This window comes from Pocillopora verrucosa, chromosome 10 (assembly GCF_036669915.1).
Source record: "Pocillopora verrucosa isolate sample1 chromosome 10, ASM3666991v2, whole genome shotgun sequence".
In the NCBI taxonomy this organism is placed as follows: domain Eukaryota; kingdom Metazoa; phylum Cnidaria; class Anthozoa; order Scleractinia; family Pocilloporidae; genus Pocillopora; species Pocillopora verrucosa.
Window position 1 is genome coordinate 2,384,740 of NC_089321.1, and position 18,256 is coordinate 2,402,995.

Consider the following 18,256-nt stretch of genomic DNA (forward strand, 5'->3'; position numbering starts at 1 on the left):
CTAGGATAAATACCAATTAGGGAGGCTGCACAAACCTTACTGGGGTTAAGTATTTGGTGAAGGTTAGCGCGGATACCTACCTTTACACTCTTTTGCCCAAAAACCCACTCACCCACCCACCCTCCGTCACTTTGTCTGTCGTTTGTGTTGTTATTTTGAAAGGATAGCGAAGCATTCATGAGGCAACTTGCTAGTGTTATTAGATGGAGCGTCGGCACTACACTAGATCAGATGAACTTTAGAATGGCGAAATAAGTAACTGAGAATATATGTGAAAATCATAAGTGAAAATTCATATTTATTTTAATCAATGATGAAATCAGTAGCCATATGAAATCAAAAGACTTTTCAGGTGGCGGCTGAGATGACATGTAGAGTAGCCATGTCATCTTTTTCTTTTTTCTGCACGCAGTGCTGGCTTTCGTTGTCTCCCGGCTCGATGTTAGCAGGGAAGATTTTTCCTTAAAAAAAATAATTTTTGAACAAAGAAATAAAGAAAGCTGGATTAATATTTAACCCCAGGCTAGTGCTAATCGGCCTTCGAACAACTGTTCCCTGGTTAACTGTTTGTGCTTGATATTGGCAGGAGCTGGACCGTGTCAAATCCGATCTCGCCGCTGCTGAAGGAAGAGCTGCTGCTATAGAAGCAGAACAGGCCAAAGGTCTTGAGGAAGTCGAGGAGCAATTCCGTAAAGAAGTGGAAGTACTACAAGAGTACCTGAATTCCCAAGAGAAAGAATTTATAGCAGAAATTGATAGGACTAAGGTGGGACTGCATTTCGAGATTTTACTTTATAGCCTTAAAAAACTGCGGTGTTTTCAAATTTATCAGACAGAAAACCCAAACTGGACATTCAGTCTGACTTTTTTAAAGCAAAGGTATTAGTGGTAATGATAATTAGCTCTGCCAATCTAGTTTTGATTTGAAATCTTTTGTTCTTTTGTCTAGGATGAGAACGAAAAGCTGTTGAACAAGCTGCAGGAGAAACAGTCTCTGATTAAGGAGGTGTGTGTTAGACATTGTTTAGCAAGAACTGTTTTTTTTCTCTTGATCAGCACCATATTAGAATGCCATGTTTAACTGTTGATATGTGATGGATGGGTTTTCAAGTTTTACTGAGCTTCTAGATTTTATTATTTTGCCCGTCATTCAGTCTTCTATGATATTTTTCAGGGGTTAAAAAGTAGGTTTTTTCTTGAGATCTGGACATTCAATTTATCACCATTTTTTCCTCAAGAAACTGCATAAAATTCACGAAAAGTTTCGTTAACAAAATTTCTATCCAAAATCTCCTCATTTTTTCCCCCATTTGACTTTCCAGATGGAGGCTGAACAGGTTCGTCTTCAAAATGATCTTCAGCGTCAGTCAGACAACTATAATTTAATTTTAACACGTCGAGACAGAGAACACCAAGAGGAAGATAATCTCGTCACCATGCTTCGCTCTGATGTGGAGAGACTAGCTGCCGAGAGGTAAGGGACCTTTGCTACAACTAAGTTACAGTCCAATGAGATTGTGTTGTCATGTTCAACTGATTGAGCTGATTCTAAGTTCAATTATTTTTATCTTCTTCTTCTTGTAAGGGATGCGTTGCAGCGAGCAAACGAGCGCCTGTTAAAGCTTCTTTCAGACGTGGTGAAACAGGCGGCTTCTACCGAGGAGACTATAAACAAACAGCTTGAAGACCTGATACAGGAGACAAGCCAAAATGAAGAACAACTTACACAATGGCCCTTACATGAATTGGAGTCCGGTACAGTAAATGAGTCACAGATCCCACCAGACTCTATTCGTCGCCCGCAAAGCTCGCTTCCTGCCGGGCTACTGACGTCAACGCCTGCTGCGGGACCCAGTGCCCCTGCGGTCAACTTTGCGACACCAACCGGAGGCGCTACCGCTGACCTGTCCGAGTCAGAAGATGCAACGCTGACCAGTAAGACTGACTTGTCACTTCTCAGTGATGAAGGATTGGAACTGTCACAGCGACAAACGGACACAATCTTCCAAGGGCCGAGCTTGGATGAACAAGCTGAGGAACTTGTGATAGGTAGGGCCAAAAGTTGTGTGGAAAAGAAAGTCAGAAAGTTTTTAGTGTCCTCATACGCTGAAAAAAAAGAAACTTATCAAATATCTTGGGGAAAAAATGATGAAAGCGTTCTTTAATCGAGCGGATCATAGTTCTTCTGGAAAGAAATGGGTCTCGTTAAAACCAAGACTTTCACTCTTCTCACACATTCCACTTCTTGTCATTTCCTTTGATACGCAGTTCCGCTCACGTGTATTACAGAATTACATGCGCTTGAGCGCATGCAATTCCCACGCGTTACAAGCGTGAAACGCGCACACTGCGTGTCACTGCACGTAGCCAATCAGCAGGAACTCACTTAATGTGTGTACTGAGACACAGTTTATGTAATGAAACAAAAAGGTTGAATTATTAATTCGTCGAACGATTTCCGAACAGCCGCTTCCCTTATTTAAGAACTAGTTAGTCGAACCGTTCTGGTTGTCCATCGAAGTGGCCTGTTCCAAGAACCGACTGAACTTTATCTGGCTCAAAAAGCTCAGTCCTTTGAGTCGAGCATATCAATTTTTCACGTTTATGTATAGATTACTCTTGACATGCGTGGCAGTATGAAGCCCTAATATTGCAGACGATGGTGCAACTGATTTCTAATCCTCTGAAACCCCGCGAAACACAATTTGCCTGCACGTACTCGTAAGGAGTAGGTCTGCGCGTTCTTTTGACCCCGAGTAAGAACCAGCTCTAAGAGTAATTAACTTTGCTTTCTCTTTTCAGATTCTGGGGTTCGGCTCAGATCTGCTGCGCAAAAACTGCTCGAAGTTGTTGCCACGATGACCAAACAGGTACTATCAATTTTTTTTGTTGCGCAGACAGTCGGCCTTGGGGGGGTGGGGGTGTTCATCAACGACACCACATACTTAATTTCCGCTACTTCGCAGCCGATTAAAAGCCTAACAACCAACGAGTAATACTGTCAACTTTTCTAAGGTTTTCAACGACTACCTACCCACCATCGTGTTATTTTTCCTACTATTGAATAGCGTAAGAGTCAACTTAAGTCTCGTACGTGTCGCAACGCAGTGGAAATTTTCCTGGCTAAAGCATCATTTGAATTTTTCTTGCAGTGGAATCAAGCGCGCATGGCGCAGAAAGAGCTTCTTAATGCTACGTCTCAACGAAACGAGGAGCTCGAACAAGTAATGGCAGCCCAAGAGAATCTAATGGCGAGGTTGAAAGAGGAACTGGAGGAAAAAGAACGCCTGGCAAACGAACTGAATAAAGCGAATGAACACATGGAAGAAATGGCGGCTGAAAACGACAGACTACAAGGTGAAGCCACAGATAACGTGAACAAAGAGAACGAGGAAATGAAAAAAGAAAACGAAGAGTTGAAATCAAAAGTCGAGGCTGCCGAGAAGGAGTTAAAAGAAGTAAAAGATCGTGAACAGGAGCTGGAAGAGGTAAGACGAGTTCTTGTGTCTGAAGTGGAAGCTCTTCGAGAAGAAGGAAGGCTTCGCCTGGCGCAGGAAGTGGCGGAAAAGAATATTGAGGAAGAAGAACACTCGAAGGAGTTGAAAACGTTAATTAAGGCCAGAGATGAATTGGCGGAAGAGTTAGAAACCTTGAAGGAATCCGGCGACGAGCTCTTGGAAGAGAATGATGCACTGAAGGCTGCGGTAGAGCAACTGGCCAAAGAGAAGAAAGATCTGGAGGAAAAGGTGGTGCGGGTAGAGGCGCAGAAACTCGATGAACTTGATGGCCCGGAGGAACTCAAAGCTAACGTGAAGGAATTGAGTGAGGTTTCTCAGCGACTTAAAGAAGAAAACTCTGAATTGGAGGCAAAAGTTGCTTCTCTAGAGAAAGAAGCGAATCGGTCTCAAATGACGGGTTCTGAGGCTCAAGTTATTCAAGAGAATGATCATTTGAAGAAGGAAGTCGAAAAATTACAGGAGGATATTGGCGAGTTACAGGAAGAAAACGAAAAGCTGAAGGACGCCATTGAACAATTCAGGGAGGCAGTACAGCAGCTGTGGGACGAAAAAGAAGAATTGAGTATCGAGCTGTCCAAGGCGAGAGGAGAAGACACCTTGGAGTTTGACGAGCTCCAGCAGCTGAGATTGCAGACCAAAGAACTGACGGGACAGAATGAAGAGCTTACGGAGAAGCTTAAAAACGCTGAGTTGGAGCAAGAAAAGAAACGAGAACTGCTCCAGAAGGCGCAGGTTCACCTCGAGAAGATTCCTGAGTTAGAAGCCGAGGCAAAGGAACAGAATGAACTCGTGAATCAGTTGATGCAGGAACAGCTGCGGAATAAGGAAGAGATCGAGAAACTTCAACGCGCTGCGTCCTTGCAGAAGGAGGTACCCTTGATACAGGTATGCTGGATGGACTTACTGTCTGTCGCTCACGATATTAAGGATCCTTGTTTAGACCTTGAAATACTAAGTGCTCCAAAATCGAGTAATGATCATACTACAGATCTGTATGGATCGCATAGTCCGCTCGTTTCCGCTTGCATATGTAAACTAATGTAATGTTTTTCAACTTCGCTTGTCTAACAATTGCAAATGACAATTGCATCTCTGTAAAGTAAGTTTAATGAAGGTTAATCCGATCAAAAGTTTCTTTTGATCGGATTTTATTTTCCTAGTCTTCTTGGCAAGATTTTGAGATTCGAAAAAAATTTGCTGTTATAAAATCTTAGTTTGTGTGCAGTAGGATATCTGGGCTAGTGAAGCTTATGCGCCAAGGCAGTGAGAAACCTTTCAGCAGTCTATAAAAGGTTGTCGAAAAAAAAGGACAAAATTTCACGCGACATTCTTGAAAGGAAATCAGGGTATCTAGTAATAACTGACTTTTCTCAGATTTCTTTGAAATCATGAAGTCAAGAAACCGTGACCTCTAAACTACCCACAACGCCTTTCGGGGTTGTCGTTTGTACTTGAAAGCTTCTTTTCCCGCCACCCTCTCGTGAAATAGCTGCATATCATTTTTGTTTCCTTCAACAGGTTACGACTGTAGAAACTGTTGAGGGAGGTATTCATGGCGAAGAATTATGGGGAGTTGATGATAAAACAGACGGCGGAGATTCCAAACAAGACGAGGAAACCGTTCAAGAATTAAAGGCAAAAGTTAACGATCTTGAACAACAGGTTGAAAACTATAAAAAGGTCTTGGAAGAAAGTATTCAGGAGCCGGAAGCAAATAAGCTTATGGAACTCGTTGAACAGGTTCGCTCTGAGCGGGAAGACTTAGCTAGCAAGTGCAAGGAACTGGAAGGGAAAGTGAACGAGGAGGGACAATCTAAGGAAGATATGCAGGCTGCTATTGAAGAGCTGGGAACACGCTTGAAGGAGTTAGAACAGAGTAACTTAGAGTTAGAGAGGGAACTGAGTGTTAAAACGCAATCTGAGATCGACTCGTTGGTGCAGATTAAGGATCTGCAAGATGAACTGACCAAAGCTCTGGAAGCTTTTAAGGAATTAGAGGAATTGAAAGATAAATTGCAAGAGGATTTGGAAACCAGCGAGGAGACTCAGAAGGACCTGGAGCGAGAGAAGGTGACCATGCAGAAACAGCTCAATGATGGATTTCTCCAGATCTCTGCACTGAAGGTGAGATAACTACCCTCCTTTTTCCGGTCATTTTCGTAGCCCTCCAGTGAGGGCCTTGAAAAGTTGTACTTTGATATGACCCCAGGGCGAAATCGTAACCATTCTCTTTGGCGAGACTATTATGCGTCAATCAGTTCCTCCCCCTTCAAGCAACCCCCTTGGAACTTAAACGTTTGTGGAGTAGTTTGTCCCCCGTGGCCAAATTTTTTTTTTCTGTTATATGGATTTGATGGTCAACTTTTTGAAAAAGGAAAAATCAACGAAAGTGACTTTGTACTCATTGACCAAGCTTTAAAACCTAGACCTTGTAGACCTTTACTTTTGAGCCAATTGCTCGCGAAAGTGAATTCTTAATCTTTAAAAGCATCTATGGCTAAGGTGGGTTTTCGCGGAGGGGGGGGCGTCGAAGCTTCGAATTGATGGACGCATTACCTCATAGTGGCTACCCGTCAAAAGATCTAGGTGGAAATGGGTTAAACATATAAAAGGGTTCGTACGGGTCCTGGGAAACCTGGAAAGTCCGGGAGTTTAAATTTGACATTTCCAAGGACTGGAAAGTCCTGGAAAAGACTACAGGTTCTGGAATATCTTGGAAATTTGCTTAATTCAAGCAATTAAGTTTTCAGAATTTACGTTTTAAGAAATGTATGTAGACCGTAAGAAGAATTGATTTTGAAATCTTGAGAACGAAAGGGTTTGAGGTGAAATTTGAAGCCCTGCACAAATCAATCTGAGTCCTGGAAAAGTCCTAGAAAATTCCTTGAAATTTGTTTCTGAAAAAGGATACGAACCCTGATATAACTGCGAATATGGAATTCGGAGTTCTAGCGTGTCTTGATAATCCAAGAGGAACAGTTGTAATATTGCTCATTGTATGCCAAGGAAACTGATCCAAAACGGCTTTAAGTCAATCTTCTCCAATAGAACCTGCTCCAAGCAATCGAGTTTTTGTAGTTTTACCTCCAAGGAACTTTAATTTGTAATAACCTCCTATTTAACCATTACCTATGTGTTACTGGGTAATTCTCTGTTGTACAAATAATTTCGTTACCCTTTTAAGGAGCAGCTCAATCGGACAAAGCACGAGGGTGGAGCAGAACGCGACGAAACCCCAACCCCTGTCCGAATGCTCCGAGATGAACGCGAAGCTTACGATCGTAAAGACGAAGAATCTCGAGCGTTAGCCGAGCAATTAGACACGTTCAAAGAGGCTCTTGACAAGAAAGAAGACGAATTGAAAAACCTGGCGGAGCAAATGGAAGAAATGAATCTGATGATGGAAGAACAGCAGAAACTGTTGGAAGATCAGCACAGCAAACTAAAGGAACAAGAAAATTTGATAAATGAACGCGAGGACCGCACGAAAGAATTGGAAAAACTATTGCAAGAGAGCAAAGAAGGGATGGAAGATAAGGAAGAGTTTGACAAAGCGCTCAAAGGGAGCCAAGATGCTTTGGTCCAACAACAAAAGGTCATTGAAGAGCTCGAAAGTAAAATAAATGCCATGGAGCAGTTGACAGCTGAGAACGGAGAAAAGTTAAGAAATGCAGAAGAACAGTTGGCTTCTAAAGAAGAAGAGATGAGGCTTCAGGGAGAACAACTTGCCACGAAAGGAGAAGAAATCAAATTGTTGCAGGACGAATTAAATCGAGAGAAAACTGTGAAGGAAGAGAGAGATTCTGAAGCAGAAACCCTTCTAGCCAAGCAGGTGAGTTTGAAACCGGATGTGACGTAATGCGTGCGCGAGTGAGTGCGCGCGCGAGTGAATGCGTGAGCGATTCGTGATGGTCTTCGTTTGTTTGCGTAATAAGTATTGAGCTCATGGTAAGACGACTGTGTCAGTTTTACGATGTACAGAGAACAGATCATGCTCATTAGATTAGAAAGTTTTCCATCCAGCACGAAGACTTAAGCTGTTTTGCAATTTGCAAGAAATTGTTTTCGCGACATCTCTTGAACTTTCCTGATTTCAAATGCACAGAATTTTTGTTCGCATGTTAATAGTGTAAACGTGAGGCCTCTTGGCTTGCATTATGCTGAATATGGTTCTGTTCACGGCAGTTAATCCTTTTAATTTGATCCGTATCACGCTCTAACAAAGTGATTTTGTTCTTGGTTTTTTTTCTGTAGTTAGAGGCGATGAGTCAAAAATTAAATCAATCGCAAGAGATCGTGCGAGCCAAAGAGCAAGAAAAAGAACAGATTCGTAAAAATCTTCTGGCTGAGTCGCGCCAGTTGGCAGCTCTCCGAGCAGAGATGGACCAATTACGTGAAAAATTCAAATCTCAAGAGGACAGTCACGCGTCTGTAATCACTGACTTACAAAAAACGCACAGAGATGAAGTCAACGCCCTTAAAGCGGAGCTGACAAGGGGGGTACCCACGGGAGCTGAAGATACTTTGAGTCCAAGTCAACAGCTTGTCTTTGAGCAGGTAAGGTGTTCTTTGCGAACTAGAAATTAAGGGTGTGGCTGCCTGGTTACCTAACTCACACTTTTATTTGTTTGAAAAATGAAGAGCGCATAATTTTTCTATAACTACTGATCGGTGGAGCCGGAGAGCAATGCCAGTTTTTATCCACTTAATCTGTTCTTTGCTTCGATTTATTGTTGGCTAAGAAGTTGGTTTTGAGACGATCGTAATTTTTCTATCAAACGTTGAAGTGGACTCTCGCTAATTTACTGCCAATGCTTGAACTGATTAAAGTGAAATGTTAATCGCCCAAAGTAAATAAGAGCGAAAACGTGTTTGGTTTACTGTTGCCATATTTTGGTCGAGAAAGTGACTCAAGTTTTGAAGACAAATCACAGAGCGAAGCGAGCAAGAACCAGTGCGCTCTCGGATCACTTTCGACACACAATTCACGTTTTTGCAGATTGTTTTTCGACCACTTTCTCGTTCGTAAGTGTACAGTGTCGTGATATTTATTTCCGTGTTAATGGATATCAATAGAAACTAAAAGGTGTTGAGGAAAACCTCAAACGGCAATACGAGAATCAGCTGGTGGCTGTGAAAGAGAACGAGGAGCAGAGACGACAACGGGATATAAAACAAGTGAAGGCTGAGCTAGAGATGGACAACGTGACAAAACTGAACAATCTGCGGAAAGATCTGCTCACCACACATAATGACCAGGTGAACAGAATGCGACAGGATCATCAACGAGAGATAGAGCGTTTGATGACTATATCAGGTTGGTGGTCAATGTGTAATACCTCATACGTTGGTATTCCTGCGGTGGGAGGTTGGTCTTCATAGGAGATATGCAGTTTATCCTCTATATAAGCAATAGCGCTCATTTGGCGCGAAATTTTGCGCGGACTCTATCTGTTCCAACAATCGAACAGTTCTCCGAGAGCGTAGCGGGAGGAACACTGTGAGTCTCGAGGAACAGATTATGTCCAAGGACAAATTTACAAGCACAGTTTTACACCAAATGAAGGCTATTGTGTATGTTATCCTTCCAATATTTTTCAACGCGATATGAAGATTGTAAAAGAAAAAAAACATGTTCCTTCTTTTGTAAAAACCTTATAACGCACTTTCATTATGAATTAACTTTTTAATGAAAAGTTTTCCTTATAGGACGTAATGTTTGAAAATTGGGAAATGTCACTTAGGGTACATCCTTGGATATTCCACAGTTTTAACTGAATCACTTGATGCCAATTACTCGCGGGCAAAATATTTGATTGATTATAATTCAGCGATTACTATAGTTGAGGATTGATTTTTTTTACTGCTCTGAAAGTTACTCAGCCGAATGACAGACTTAAGTTTCTGCCGCCGTTAGAAGATCCAATTAATTTTTAATTACAGACTACACACGAATCCTATATTGACGTAAAAGTGGTCTTAATTTTTTTCCATGTATAGGCATCGAATCTGCGTCACCAGAGATGCGCGTGCGTCTTAACTCGGCATTGGATGAGAATGAGCGACTGGACAATGAACTTGTTGGACAGCTCGTACGGCAGGCTCGCGTTAAGTCAGCAACTACTTCACCTCTAAAATCCCGAAACACTATCGAAGTAAGAGAGGGTTTTTCTAATGCATGCTTGATATATCAGTTATTATCCATTTATGAGAAGGCTGATCTGTAAACAGATCAGTGAAAGACAAACTTGTGGCCAAAAGGTGAAATTGTGAGCACACTTGATTTCGGATGGAGTGTCTTGGTTCGAGCCTGGGCCCATTGTACTATAATTGTGCCCAGCGGGAATACCGTTAATGAAGCTTACTAAATGTAGGTGGTAACCTGTGATGGGCTTGCATCCCACCCAGGGGAAGTAACAATACTCCAGGTCGCTTTACGCTGGCGAAATAGGAGAGATATTTAGCGGCTTGGGCCATCTGAGTCGGGCACAGACCTGGTTTTGCCAATTGTAAAGACGTAAGTGGCCCTTATTACGCAGAAAAAGACACTGTTGGCAAGACAGCTCTTTACATCAGACCGAAGTAAATGTTACCCTTGTTTGAGGTATCTTACAAAGAGTGTATCGCATATCTTCTCTTTACCAGGGTCTCCTCGACAATCTTCATACCGAGGCTGAGACCATCCAATCACTTGTCAGTGCAGTATCTCCGTCACCTCAAGACCGATCACTAGCAAGCTCGGATGTAACGGTTTTACAGTCTTCTTGGTCAGCGGAGAAACAGGCGTTACTTGAAGCTGTCCAGTCTTTAAAAAATCTAGTGGCGCAAACTCGAAAGGCTTCCACGGTAAGGGCTGGTTTTTCACCGCTAACGATAGAGTTGATCTAGCGACAACTAGATCGTTAGAGTCTCAAGCACTCGCAGGGGTTGAAAACTAGCCTTGTGATTGCTTGGTTCTTCTGTTTCTGCTTACTACTACGACACTTTTTTTTTCCACCATAATCAAGCCTGCACTGAAGTTGCAATTTTAAGGTTGCTCTTTTACTCGTTCTTCCTTCTAATACCATGGTAATTTTTTGTCCAGCCCTCCAAACTTCACGAGGAAGCTGATTGGCGGGCAGATTTGTTAAACGCCGTGCAAAAGGTACGTATGTGTTTTTCTTTTCAGCCTTGTTGACCCAAAATAGTTAATGCCATATTTGCTAACTACAAGTGCCCGAGCCATGCGGAAAAAGGGGTAATCGTATGTAAAGAAATATAAAAAAACTTGCACAAACGGACATAACACGAGCAAGAAAGGGGCTAAGGCTGTGTACCCATAAAAATAAATTTCAAATGCATCCATGAACCAATCAGTTTTGGGTTTGACAGATTCTTTCAAAAAATTCTTCGACAAAGTAGGACTCCTAGATTTGAGATATTTTTTTTCAGTAGAATTTCACAGTCAAGCTCCTTTGTAACCAATTTGGAATTTTTCTTGATTTTTGAGGGTGTTGAAATGATAGGATAGCCACAGGGAAGTCTGGTGTCATATTAATCCAATTCTTAATACTTTTGACAAATTAACTAAAATAAAACAGGAGTCTATTAAAATAACAATTTCATTTGTTTCGTGCACCTTTTAAGGTATTCGAGAAAGACAGGGATGTCATTGTGGCAGAGCTGAGGACCTCACAGATTACTAACGGTCATGACTCTCCCGGGGCCAGATTACTGCGGGATCAGATACACGCACAGGTACAAATCATCCTGAGTCATACTCTTTGTACTTCTCAAAACTGGTGATTGGTTGGCAAAGTTAATCCACATTCTTAATTTTCATACTCTTTCAGTTGTTTTAAATTCTCAATGAATCATAATTTTGAAGGAAAAATCTTGGCCTTTTGGATTAATGCGCAATTTTACATATTTTTTTTTAAGGATGAACTTACGAGTCGTGTTATGGAACACCTTTGTACAAAGGATCGTGATTCTTTGCTAGCTGAGATTCACGAGCTTCGTAAGACCTCAACGAAACCGTTGAAGGAGCAGGTATGAGTTTGATAACACTAGTAGCATATTCATATGTGTTTTGGTTATTTATGGTATCTAGAATTGCTTACATTGAGGTGACTCAAACGACGCAAATCAAGGGAAATGCCTGAGACTTCGTTCTTAAAACTCTAACCCTTCGCTCTTAAGCTGTTATTATTATTATTATTTTTAGCAGGGAAATCTCGTGGAACAGCTGCGTGTTGAATTAGAGGAAGCTAAAAAGCGAGAGAGAGACGTCAGGGCACAGTGTAAGAAATCTGTCTTTTTTTTATGCTAAGTAACCAGGAAATACAGGGTGTTAGTGCTATGACTTCCGAAGTAAAAACTAAAGCTATGTTAATTGCAAACGCAAACAAAGAAGCTTATTCGCTGTCTGCCACGAATCCGTTTTTGCTGCAATGCCGATATAGATCCATTTGTTATAAGTAGAGAACATTTATTATTTGCCGTTGGAAATATTTATGTTTATAAGCAAAGTAGGCAAAATCAATTGAAACTTTTTCCGCTATTACATTATATTATGCTATATTACCCTAGTATGTGGGTCAAATGAAGTAAAGGGAGCGCTGAAACCTTTTCATTTCACTTCAGTACTGCTTAAAGGACAGCAGGTGGATCACGTGAAAAATGATCTCACCAACTTGCTAACGAGGGAGAGGTCCTTGGTGGCTGACTTGAAGGAAGCCCTGGCGAAAGAGAAAAGTCGAATCACAGAACTAGGAGCCACCCTAGAGAAGGAACGGGTCCAGGTCATGTCCCTTAAGTGAGTAAATACATGTTCAAGCACTTTCCGATCAAGTTTCGTAACACAGAAACCAAAGGAATCTCATTGGTCAATCAGAACAGAAGTTAATTTAATGAAGAGCCAATGAGAACTTGGATAAGTACACGAGATCGACCTCAAGGGCAGGAAAATACGAAGGACCAAGTCACTATTGGTTTATGTGTTGCATCTGATTGGTTAAGAAAGTTGCGCTATTTCCTAGGCCGGCCAATTACATTGCGTAGTGAAGGAGCCGAAGAGGGGTGGTGAGAGGCGTTAGACAGAGGCGTTAGTAAGAAGCTTTTTATTCATATTTGCAGACAGGTGCATAACTGCGGGCTCAACATTTAGCTCCAGTCATAGTTATGTTTGTTTAACATAACAAGGTTACGTGAAAAATGGTTCTACTGACTAAGATGCTAATATTAATGTCCCTGTGGAAAAAGACGACGTGTGTTTTTATAATAAGGCGCCATTTTAGAAAGCTGTTTCATTAAAACTTAACAAGTTTCCCCTTTCTTTGTAGAACAAGTCTTGAAGCTGAGAGAGTGCGTCATTCAAACCAAACGCAAGCGTTAGAACTCGAAAGAGCAAACACTAAAAAGTACCAAGATGCAGTCGAAAGCGAACGGCAGCGAGGCAAACAAGATAACAACCGACTGATGGAGAACATTGAGGCTCTCCGCCGACAGCTGTCAGCAAATAAACAGGAAAAGGTAGAGTTGGAAGTGCAGCTGGAGAGAGAAAGAATTGCCATTTCTACTTTGGAGTCTGAATTGGAAACAGAGAAGGCATTACAAGTAGAGGCTCTAGGTAATAATAATGACTGTTGTGGTTTGCGTTGAGTGTCTTTCCCTAGAATACAACACAGAGCTTGAGCCCAGACCTCTGAGTGATTACCACTCGGCCACCTCGTCTCTTGCCTCCTCCGCCTTGAAGGGTTATTGCTACGACATCTATGAATGGTTAAAAATTCTAGTCTTCTCGATAAAACCATAAGCTGTGTCTCCCGCATCTCCTCCGTACTGGTTAGTCGGGAACGTGAGTGAACCTTTGCACTTCTCGCAAAGAGTGGGGAACGTAGCTCCCAGTGTTGTGGTCTGGCCTTGATCAAAAAACTGTAATTTTTTGTCCTATGCGTGTGCGTCTATGTGTACGTGTGCATCTACTTGCGTGTCTGTGGGTGTGCGTGCATGCATCTGTTGTTTTTCTCAAGCAGTGCAGTGTAAAGGGAAACTTTGCATATCCGAGCAACACCTCATTGTTAAGACTTTTCATGGTAGGGTGTGTTCTCTGTTATTGTGGTAATGACATTCCGTTCACGAATCAGTAACTCAATATCTTAAACTTTTCTTTTCAACAGAGCGTAATCGTGAGACAATCGATGAGTTGACTGCGGCTTTGAAAGATGAACAATCTCGAGCAGAACACGTTCAGTTGGCCTTGACGAACGAGAAACGTCAAACAGAGGCGCTGAGGCACTCAAAGGAGCGCGCAGATCAGCTGCGAAACACCAATAAAGGTAGAACATGAAGGAAAGTGGGCCAGCTATACTGATAAGAAATCTGTAAACTTAGGCGAGATGTGAAGAAGAGAGAAGTTTTTTAAGCTTTAATTTTTTTTAAATTGAATGTCGAAAGTTTTTGTATTTTGATTCATTTTGTTTTATCACGTTCTGTGATTGGTCAGAAAAATTATCCACCCTCTGATAAAATCATCTCGTAACATGCATTTTCCCGCGCTTTAAGCCATTAACTAGTATTTATGGTTCTCTCCTTTGTTCCAATTGGTCATTGTGATAACCTTGTTTTGGTTTTTACGGCACTCGATCGGGGTCCACTCCAGGACTAGGAAACAAGAAAAAAAAAATTGAGTGAAATCATTTTTTGAAACCCCGATGTTAACTTTATCAATGGCATTCCCTGTAGTTTTGAACTACAGTCTTCGAAGTGATGCGATCTCCTCGCTTTTCATGAAAAGTTTTTTGAGAAATTGGGGATTTGTCATAACAGTCTTCTTTTTTCTTCACTTATACTTCACCAGGTTATTTATAATTCATTGGAAAATAAGACAGCATAGATGATCGTTTTTTGTTTGAACAGTTAAACTTGTGGGGACTTTGGGAGCAAAATCGCTCTTGAACGTGACTTCCTATTTCAGTTATTGATATGTTAATGTCTTCTTCGATGTCAGAGCTACAAGCAGCGTTGAATGCCGCCCGAGAGAGGTCTGTCGAACTAAGTACTTCTCTTGAAGATGAGAAAAATCATAGCGCGTTCCTTGAAGTGTCTCTGGAAAACGAGAAAGACAAGAACGACGAATCTGTTAAGACAGAGAAAATAGTCGCTCACCAGTTAAAGGGAGCTCTAGATGTTGTTCAGGTACTGAAAAGGCTTTTACTGTTATTACAAAGGCTACGTCAATTTCTCTGTAGATTTGTCATGAGCATGAAACAGTTAACTTCGTCAGGAATGAATCTTATTAAGTAAAGGAACTAAGAGACACTGAGGTGTCATACTTCCAGGCCTTTGTGACACAAATTTGATTATTTGTCTCTGCTGTCTGGGTGAAGGGAACTTAAAGATAAAAATTGTTATTTAGTGGTAGTGGTATGAGCTTGAGTAGTACGGACATCACTTGTTCCTAGCAGTATGCAGAACTTTGTTTGTGGCATACAACCTTAGTGCATAACCCAGCTAGCTAACGAGTTCTTTCATGCCCGAAACCATTCCTTAACCCATTGACTCCTGAGGGTGACCAGCATCTTATTTCTGTGAGTCACGCATTAAGGTCGCGAGAATACAGGAAATGATCGCCAACAACTGAATAAACAAATTATAGTTTGTTAAACAAATTTTCCTTGTCAGCAGCTTAGTAGACGTACAGAGAACAGTATGGAGAATATTCATGTTGATGTTAGAGTGTTATGAGTTAATGAACTGCCTCCAATCTTATCAGAGAAGTTGTAGGGTTCCATTCCTGGTTTTTCCTTGTCCCACGCTCATCAAGAGACGAAAATCATCTTTTACTACCTTTCTCTATTCCCAGAAACAATTGGTTGAACTGACAAGCACGCTGGAAGAAGAACGAATCCGGGCACGAAGGCTCCAGAATGAGAGAGATGTTCAACAAGCTACTGCCATGAGTCACAAGGAAAGAGAACGCCATCTACAGAAAGATCTGGAAAACGAAAAGAAAAAGCGAGCTCAACTCGAACAGAAACTGGGGAACGAGAGAGAAAAGAACGCAGATCTCAACAGAGATTTGACGGAGAGGGATAAAAAACTGGGCGAGTTACAACAAGATCTGGATAGCCAGGCATTAAAACAGTCAGAAAAGGTCTGTTGGTTTAAGGAAATCCTTATGTGACATATCAGCGTCTTACGACAATCACATACATCGGTGTAGAGAAAGTAAAATTAGTACTCTTACTCCTAACCTATTCAAGGAAAGGCACGTTTATGAATAATGTAATTCTTTCAAGCTTTTGGCTGAGACGTGAAGGGCTCAAATTTGATAAATGAGCTTTGAGAAATTCTCTTCAGAGGTTGGTAAACCTCTGTAAACCCTGCTATTAACATGAAAATTCTCCGCTTAATGTTCCTTATATTTACCTTGATATCAATGAACATAATTTGTCTGACGATCACCACGTTTTGTTCTGGCCCTGCGAATTTGCTCAATCTTCGTGAGCCCTATGTTCGATTAAGTAGAACTTTTTTGAAGAGGAAATTTGTTCTAGTCACTCAAAGGTGTTTAATGATTAACGCGGTTCTACCGTCACGTGATTGTAACACAATCATTTCTTCACAGGAGGCTTCTCTGTACCCGCTTCGTATGAGACTCCTTCTTCATCAACAACAATTGGAGTCTATGAGACAACAACACCAGGTGCTGATCAATAAACATCAGAATTCTGTTGACTCTGCTTCAACCAGGTAACTGACTTACTCTTCCGAATAACTTAGTCACTAAAGGAACACAACTTCATATGGGCGAAGCTTTTGTGTGCCAACTATTTCGGCTTTTCAGCGTTTTGCTTTGTTCAATTTTAAGACTACTTTAGACTTCAAGGATTTTCTGATTAAATTCCATCTTCGAAGATTACCCGGGATCCTTGTTTAGTGAAGAGCTCCATTAATTAAATGATGGATTTTCTGGTGAACGCTGACGATATGTCCACGGTCGTCGGTAGATCTTAGGTATTTCGCCGGTAGATCTTTGCGAGGAGCGTAGCTCGTGCGCGAAAGTGCTTATAGCTATTGAACTTTCCTCTTGGCTGTCGACTGACAGTGTTGGTCCGAACCCTTGCGCCTATTTCAAGCACAACAATTAATAGAATATTTGTATTACCTGATTGTCCTGGATATTTACTTCAAGGGGTAACAAGGAGGTGGAAGAAGTGAAAAGATCACTTGCCAATCTTCTGAAAGAACTTGAGCAGATAAGATCAACACTCACTGTGCATATAGACGTAAGTAGCCTGTATTTAGGTATCGGTCGTTGTTTATCGCCTAAGGGGTGGGGGCTATGTCACAATAAAATTTACCTGATCCCCCTAAGGGTCTGGAGTATTCTAAAACTTCCCCCCTTTGTTGGTGGTCAATTTTCTACCGTCTCTACCGGAGTAAATAACTCCTGACATAAATTTCTTCAGCGCTTTGTCGCGTATCCTCTATTCCCTTCTTAGAGCGCATTTTGAAACTTTATACGTTTCTATTAAACGTGGTGCGCGTCGTTGTTCTTTGGATGCGTAACGCTTCTCCTTTTACGAATCATTTTTTGACGTCAGATTAAACATGTTGACGGGCTAGCATGACTCCTGCCAGGCGTTGAGTGTATTTTTAACGATCTTCCCTGCATGTAACCAAAAACATGGACGGTTGATCCCCCGTCCTTTCCCCCCTGAAAACCTTGTGATCCCCCCCAAAAAACACTCCTTATCAAATAGCCTTATCAATATTTCAGCATGTAATACGTGGACCTTACCCGTCTTAAATAATTTCAGGACGACCAGACAGTGCCATTGTCGCCCATTAAAGCGGCTGCACAAGAGAGGATCGTGCGTCAAAACACAGAACTGGCAGAATTTGTCTCCAAGTTAAACGAGGAAAAGAAGGAATTGAGAAATGCTTTAGCTAATTTAGAAGAACAAATTGCGCAGTATAGACAGCGGGATAGAGCAAATGAACAGGTAACGAACTCAAGTTGCCTCATAGAAACATCGTCTAGTATACCATTCTCTGTCCCGTAAAGATGTTTATACTATTTTTCTCTTAATATCATTGTTTTACTCCGTGTCATTTTCAGAATTCACGCCTTACAAAAGAGCATGCCGACTCTGTGCTGAACGCTGAGCGTGAAGTGTGGGCTCAGGAAAAAGCTCGATCTCAGCAGGCCTTGAGGTCAGCTGAAGCAGAGCTGGCTCGTTTGAGAGAAGAAATCAGTAAAGACACTGGTACGCCGCGCATACCACTCAGCAGCCGTGAATCAGATACCGACGAGATCACGTGGCCACGTTCTAAGGTGGGTAGTGAGTGGCCAGATTGTAGTCCTGTGGTTTCGGTCTGTGATAGTGAAGTGATGGGAGATGGGAGCGGAATGCTCCTTAATACATAAGATATTTTTACAGCTTTTGAATGAAAAAGCAATTGCGAAAGTCGATTCTCGAATTGTTCAAGCACAGTATAGAGCAATTATTTGAAAAAAAAAGCTTAAATAAGGGTGTGTTGCATTAATGAATCGTTGAAAACTTCCAACATTTTCTTTACTTTGTTCCTGTCGGTGACGTGCGACTGTGTCAATAACGCGTCGAGCTGCTGTTAATCCTAATGTTGAACTCTCGGAAAAAAATTGTTGGATCTGGATGGCTTAAAAAGTCACCTTCTTAAGTTTTGATTTGTGAATTTTTGTCTGCTTTGTTAGTTTTGCTTTTCTGTGT

General features: G+C 41.6%; 1 protein-coding gene across 2 annotated transcripts in view; it reads left to right on the forward strand.

Moving 5' to 3' along the window:
* Positions 1-18,256, forward strand: part of LOC131791114 (A-kinase anchor protein 9) — a 48,225-nt gene that overhangs the window by 27,117 nt on the left and 2,852 nt on the right. Inside the window, exons 17-41 of one of the 2 annotated variants that reach the window (XM_066173441.1) lie at positions 587-766; positions 950-1,006; positions 1,323-1,474; positions 1,586-2,049; positions 2,803-2,870; positions 3,153-4,403; positions 5,037-5,642; positions 6,703-7,350; positions 7,773-8,075; positions 8,595-8,835; positions 9,519-9,673; positions 10,164-10,364; positions 10,603-10,662; positions 11,145-11,255; positions 11,439-11,549; positions 11,725-11,800; positions 12,144-12,315; positions 12,842-13,128; positions 13,679-13,837; positions 14,509-14,696; positions 15,364-15,654; positions 16,129-16,253; positions 16,696-16,789; positions 17,324-17,509; positions 17,626-17,841. In XM_066173441.1, the coding sequence (XP_066029538.1) occupies positions 587-766; positions 950-1,006; positions 1,323-1,474; positions 1,586-2,049; positions 2,803-2,870; positions 3,153-4,403; positions 5,037-5,642; positions 6,703-7,350; positions 7,773-8,075; positions 8,595-8,835; positions 9,519-9,673; positions 10,164-10,364; positions 10,603-10,662; positions 11,145-11,255; positions 11,439-11,549; positions 11,725-11,800; positions 12,144-12,315; positions 12,842-13,128; positions 13,679-13,837; positions 14,509-14,696; positions 15,364-15,654; positions 16,129-16,253; positions 16,696-16,789; positions 17,324-17,509; positions 17,626-17,841 (6,402 nt within the window). The remainder of the gene's footprint in view (positions 1-586; positions 767-949; positions 1,007-1,322; positions 1,475-1,585; positions 2,050-2,802; positions 2,871-3,152; positions 4,404-5,036; positions 5,643-6,702; positions 7,351-7,772; positions 8,076-8,594; positions 8,836-9,518; positions 9,674-10,163; positions 10,365-10,602; positions 10,663-11,144; positions 11,256-11,438; positions 11,550-11,724; positions 11,801-12,143; positions 12,316-12,841; positions 13,129-13,678; positions 13,838-14,508; positions 14,697-15,363; positions 15,655-16,128; positions 16,254-16,695; positions 16,790-17,323; positions 17,510-17,625; positions 17,842-18,256) is intronic. The other variant, XM_059108428.2, reaches the window with a different exon arrangement.